The sequence below is a fragment of the Enoplosus armatus genome, chromosome 7 (assembly GCF_043641665.1).
Source record: "Enoplosus armatus isolate fEnoArm2 chromosome 7, fEnoArm2.hap1, whole genome shotgun sequence".
NCBI lineage: Eukaryota > Metazoa > Chordata > Actinopteri > Centrarchiformes > Enoplosidae > Enoplosus > Enoplosus armatus.
This window is the reverse complement of record NC_092186.1, coordinates 25,322,052-25,327,643: the sequence shown is the minus strand read 5'-3', so window position 1 is coordinate 25,327,643 and position 5,592 is coordinate 25,322,052. Positions and strand designations below refer to the sequence as shown.

Genomic DNA, 5,592 nt, shown 5'->3' with positions numbered 1-5,592 from the left:
CTTAGATATGAGGTCATGTGTAAAACAGGCGCCAGGGACCAGAGACAACTGACGACACCTTGCATCTGCTTGCCTACAGCTCAGTCGTCATGTGTTCACTTATCACCTGGGAGAGAGGCTGCAGACGTTTGTCCTCTCAGGTACGAGATAAGAGAGATTTAGAGATAAGAGCAGGAGGAGAATCTGCCGGAAGATCTCCGCACACTTCCAGGTGGCTGGATTTCATCTAACTGTTTCTCAGCAGCGGATTAAAAAAGGGATCCGTTCTTTTTAAGCTGCTGCGCCACATTCTGCTCATTTCACTGCTGTATTCATCTTGGTTTGAAGTTGCTTATTGTTAGACCTGCTCAGAAATGGAATATCCATGAGCCTGGATCTCATTTGGTTTTGCTCTGTGTGATAAAGCACAGAGGGGAGACTTCAGTAATTCCTCGAACGCTTGAGACGCCTCCCTCAGTGGAGAACACCTTTTGTTTTGGTCACGTGTGATCCCCCCCCCCCCCCCCCCCTCTCTCTCTCTCTCTCCCCCGGTCTGGTGTGATTGGTCAGTTTTCTGTCACTGTGCACTCTGGAGGTATAAAACCACCGCTGGGGGGGAGTGGGGGGTGGAGACACCCGCAGGCTGCTGTCTCAATACTGGAGAACTCTGCCGCTCGCAATCACACTGTCAACCCAAAACAGCACTGACTCTGGATCTTTAACATTCAGCCATGTGTAAAGGACTTGCAACACTCCCGGCAACATGCTTGAAAAGGTAAGACGAATTTACTTTGTACAACGTGTCAAGTGTCATCATATTCCTGCTGAAAGAACTAGTAGAATGTAGCTTTTAAGTGTCTGAAACTGTGTTACGTTTTTCACCTTAAGCAAAAAGACAAATCAGTGAATGACTTAAAAACAACCCTTTCATATAGAAAAAGAGGAACCAGCTGCCAACCACTTGTTTACGTAAAGCGGATCTTCGCACGAGCGAGTCCTTGTGCAGATGTTATTACTGCAAACAAACTGAAAGCTTCTCAAATGCTCTTTGCTCACCGCCCTCTCGCCTGCCTCTCCGCAGCGCCAAAGACATCAAGCACAAAATCAGCTTCTTGCTCCAGAAGCCTGAACCCCAAGCAGCCGATCAGAAGCTGATGAAAGGGAAGACCGCCGCTGCTGCCGCTGCTGCTGCTGCTGCTGCTGCTGCGAGGTCAGAGGAACTCGTCTCTTAGCTCAATTTGAAATATGTGTTCGTGTCTCCTCTTCAGATCCCACGGCAAGCTTACTCTCATAGGGAGCCAAAATTAAAAAAAAAACGACATTTCGACCACATTCACAAGGATTGTGATTCAAGCAACAAACTCTCTCTCCTAGTCGTGTTTCTTGAGAGGAGCTCTGTACATGTTGCATTAAAAAGGAAGTCGTGAATCGCATTCCGACCAATAGGGGGATAAATGTGTTCCATTTATTCAGTAGTTTTGTAGTGCTCGGCGTCTCATTTCATGCCTGTAATTGTATTTCAGGTGCTGGTTTTGGAGAAAATGTCTAAAGCCATCATGAGCCTGATATTACTTTGATATGTAATTCCTCTTCCTGTTGGAGTGTATATTCATTTTGAAGAACACATGATGTCACCCCCGCCCCCCCCCCCCCCACTTAGCCTGACCCTCCTCAGTAACATGTAACCTATCCAGAGACGGTTATAGACGACACACTTCCAGAGTGCAAACATGCATTATTCGAGCGCTGCACATGAACGCAGATTATTATCTGCACGTAGCGATTCATTCGTTTCATGAATGCCGGTCTTTCTGGAGGCGATGAAATCTTGAAGGAGGCGTGACTGTACCTGGCAGCCAATCTGATCGTGCCAGAATTGCGTCATCTGCCATTATTGAGCAGTGAACTGGTGCAGCTGGGATCTGGATGAGCTCATTTAGAAACAACAGGGGGGAAAACTCCTTATAAGGCTGGATATACGTCTTATTTGTTTGGGTGGGACGACAGGAGGAAGTTATACACACTGTAGAAAAGGTTTTATGCAAAAAAAATTCCCAATTGGAATACATGCTGCTTAGGATAAAAAAAAAAAAAAAAAAAAAAGTCCCTGTGTAGTTTACACATGAATAGGTGCGTACATATTAAACCCTTTGCGACCGTATTTAACAAAAACCTTCCTTTATCTGTGTTTCAGGGCGCCTACTGCAGCTGAGGTGGAGAAATGGAAGGAGTCTTTCAGCCATGTGCTGAGCAGTGAAAGTGAGTGTTACATTATTGTTTCATGCCTAAAAAAAAAAAAGAAGAAAAGAAGAAGAAGAAGAGAGGTTTAACCTGAACTGGAACGAGGCCAATGAGGTTGTGTTGACACTGACACCGTCAGGCGGATGATGCTTGGCTCATTGGTTCTCCAGCAGCATCTTTCTCAGGGCCCTCAAAACTAAAAAAAACACACGATGGTGCTGCAATCATGGGAATAATTAGCAGACAAGGCCTTGACCTGCACATTCCTCGCTAATGGAAGGCACGGACGTACAGGAGATGTGCTGCTGAATGAAGTGGCATCGCCCTGCTCGGATTCGTCTGACACATGAATGTTGAACGTTAATGTTACGGGAAAAGTTAAAGGAGGCCTGGCTGGGGGAAACTAACAGACGCTCTCCGACGCATTCTCATGCTCTGGTCTTCTGCTTACGTGTCTCAAGGCACCGCTCGGCGGTCCCTCAGGGCGGGCTGACCAGTGCCGAGCATATATGTGTGTGTGTGTGTGCGCGTAAGCCCCCTGAGAATAACACTGTGTGTGTGTGTGTGTGTGTGTGTGGACACAAAAGGGGAGCAATGGCCTTGAGGGAGCCCGCTGAGTTCTGACCTGCTCCGTTCCATGACCTCCAACATCGTCATGTCTTCCCTTCCCTTCCTTTCCTTCCTTTCCGACTTCATCCGTCAGCTCTCATTGGATCGATCTCCTTTTGTTTATCTTGTCGCGGTCTCAGTGGTCCCCTCCGTCCGTCCTCTTCGTCGTGTAGGAGGCTGGAGCAGTGATGCCGCAGAAGCTAATCATTTTTGATAAAAACAGGCCCAGATGTGCGTGTACTTACTGGTTTGGTTGTTGGAAAACAATTGCCGTTGTGTATCTAAAAAAAGACAGGATGCAATTATTGATGCTGGGATTTATTTATTTACTTTTTTTTTGGTATAACGTAATCACTCAGTGTAATTACGCTGCTTTCGTGCTTCCTGGCTTTGCTCGTTGAGTGTTTATTCTCTCTCAGAAATAAACTATTATTGCTCACCCTTTTAACTATTTTTCCATTGCCAGAAAGTCTGAAAAGCGTTTAGCTCCATTTGTGAGGGGAGGAACGGCTCCCTATTTCAGTGTTGTCATGTGGTTTTCTGATTGGCCCAGGGTAGTTAGCAGCCTTTTGTCTAGCTTTTCTTGGTGTCGTACCTGAAATCAGAGCGGAGTAACCGATTCTGCTGCGTCCTTTATCACAAGTCTGGCAACCGAATGCGCCAGATTTATATCATTTTGATTACCTTTGGCATGTGACAAGGCTGTACTTTCTCATTCTTCCGAAGGAGCGTCGACACGCCACAACATTTGCTTGAACTCAAACCTCTACATTTTTTCTGTCCGTGTTAGCGGGTCGCACGGTCTTCGCCGGCTTCCTGAGGTCCGAGTTCAGCGAGGAGAACATAGACTTCTGGGTCACCTGCGAAGACTACAAGAAGACTGCGCCTTCCAAGTTGCCGGCCAGAGCCACGCAGATCTACCAGCAATACGTCGAGGCAGATGCTCCTAATGAGGTAAGATATATCAGTAGGAGGAAAATGTAACAGTGAATTAAGCTTATTTGCAGAGCATTTCTTTAAAAAGGTTGCGAGGTCGAAAACGTGGAAGACAAAACAAGCGAAAAAGGGATTCTGAAAAAAAAAAAATCTAAATTAAAAGGCTAAAACTCCGTGGCGTCATTATCCTGGGATGGTGGACGCTCGGCCTGGATGAAGGAAGTTTGGCGCAGTATTTGGTTCAGCCCTTTGGATTTACTCTGAATGAAAATAAAGTGGAAAATAAACAATATGAACAGATAATATCGATTTGAAAAGGCCGTATTTTGTGAGCTTGTCCTTTGCCGTATGACCTTATTGTTTTTCAATAACAATACTTGGCGAAAATGATCAGGATTCTGGGTTTTTCTATGAAAGCTGTATTACTTTTAGTATTACTTGCGTTAGAAATTGGTGCATTTTTATTGATTTCCATAATGGTGTTTCTGATTTTTTTTTTTATGTCAAATTAGGACATTTAACGCTTTCCTTCCTCTCATTCGATGTGATTTAAGGTAAACTTAGACGCAGCGACCAGAGAAGAAACGAGGCAGAACGTGGAGAACGCCTGCCCGTCGTGTTTCGACGAGGCTCAGAGGACGATCTTCACCTTGATGGAGAAAGACTCCTTCAGGCGCTTCCTTAACTCCAAACTGGTCCAGGATCTGTGTCAGACACGGACCATCGCTGCTCCGGAGAGGAAGGAGAAGAAAAACTGTGACTGTGCCGGGCAGGCGCTGACCGGCGGTGCCTAAAACTTCGAGCAAACAGGGGAAGACTTGCCAAAGACTGAAAATGTATGAGAGGGTAGACGCCTGGTAAAGAAGTTTGTTTTTATGTCCTGTGTTTATAGAATACACAAACCCAGTGGTTTAGAAGGTGACTTAATGTGACGTGGTCAAGACTTAGGTCTTAAAGTTTCCCATTTCTGAATTCATCACCAGCTGTCGTGCATTCCGACATATGTCTGCTTTACGAAGATTACCTTTGGCTTGCAGGTTACACTGACGCTCACAACAGACGCAGGTAAAGCTACCTCCACCCGACGGACACAAACCCCGCTGCCAGTGGAGCATGTTGTCAGTGGAACCGAGGGAAAGGATTTCACTTATTGAAGGAATAACAACGCACACACACGAGAACATAAGTGTGTTGAGCGATACAAAAGCAAATCTAATCAGTATTAAAAGCATCAGTGTTTCATTTTGACGATGACCACTGACCCAGTGTGGGTGATGTGGGCGTGCTAATTGTTTTAACATTAAATGAAGCACCATGAGTTTTGTCCGTCATCAGTCGACCCGATATGGTTATTTTCCATCATATCGACTTGGGCACGTTGCTTAGTTCTTCTTAATTTCCTACTCACTGCTCATTACTTATCGCATGTTCGAACCGTGGTAACAACTGTCTGTGCCGTGTAAACATCCTGACGTCAAGACTAATACGCTGCGCAAATGTCGGCTTTTGTCTACATCTAGTGGGGATTTTGAATTGATTGCTTGCTGTTGCGTGTCCTATAGTTTACCCAGCAGTAGGAGAGAAGGTCAAATTGTGACTCATTTGATTGATCTGATTGAACTGTTTTGTTCAGATGTTACTGTAACGCTTGTGCAGGGTACTTATTAGTGTGTCTGAACTGAATGTATTTTGGCGGCCTTGCGTGCTACAATGTTTTATCGAAATGTATAATGTTCTGTAGACATTTATTGTATGAGTTGTCATTGTCCTATTTATATCATATCTGTGACCGTTTCGCAAATAAAATGATGTGTTGGATAATCAGAA

General features: G+C 45.1%; 1 protein-coding gene across 3 annotated transcripts; it reads left to right on the top strand.

Moving 5' to 3' along the window:
- The first annotated feature begins 620 nt into the window (after positions 1-620).
- On the top strand, positions 621-5,592 carry rgs4 (regulator of G protein signaling 4). 3 transcript variants are annotated; one of them, XR_011597422.1, is made up of 6 exons: positions 621-754; positions 1,061-1,189; positions 2,174-2,238; positions 3,620-3,783; positions 4,320-4,622; positions 4,803-5,592. XR_011597422.1 is itself a non-coding variant. In XM_070908738.1 (6 exons), the coding sequence occupies exons 1-5, from the start codon at positions 711-713 to the stop codon at positions 4,557-4,559; spliced, it is 642 nt and encodes a 213-aa protein (XP_070764839.1). In that variant the 5' UTR covers positions 621-710; the 3' UTR covers positions 4,560-4,601; positions 4,803-5,592. The 3 variants fall into 3 exon arrangements, 2 of the variants coding, with proteins under 2 accessions (XP_070764839.1, XP_070764838.1); XM_070908738.1 differs by having other exon boundaries at positions 4,320-4,601; XM_070908737.1 differs by having other exon boundaries at positions 4,320-5,592.

Bases quoted from the DNA above. Each gene is read 5' to 3' on its own strand.
- rgs4 (XM_070908738.1), top strand. From the start codon at position 711: ATGTGTAAAGGACTTGCAACACTCCCGGCAACATGCTTGAAAAG. The intron at 755-1,060 runs GTAAGACGAATT...GCCTCTCCGCAG, and splicing joins CCGGCAACATGCTTGAAAAG to CGCCAAAGACATCAAGCACA. The intron at 3,784-4,319 runs GTAAGATATATC...ATGTGATTTAAG, and splicing joins AGGCAGATGCTCCTAATGAG to GTAAACTTAGACGCAGCGAC.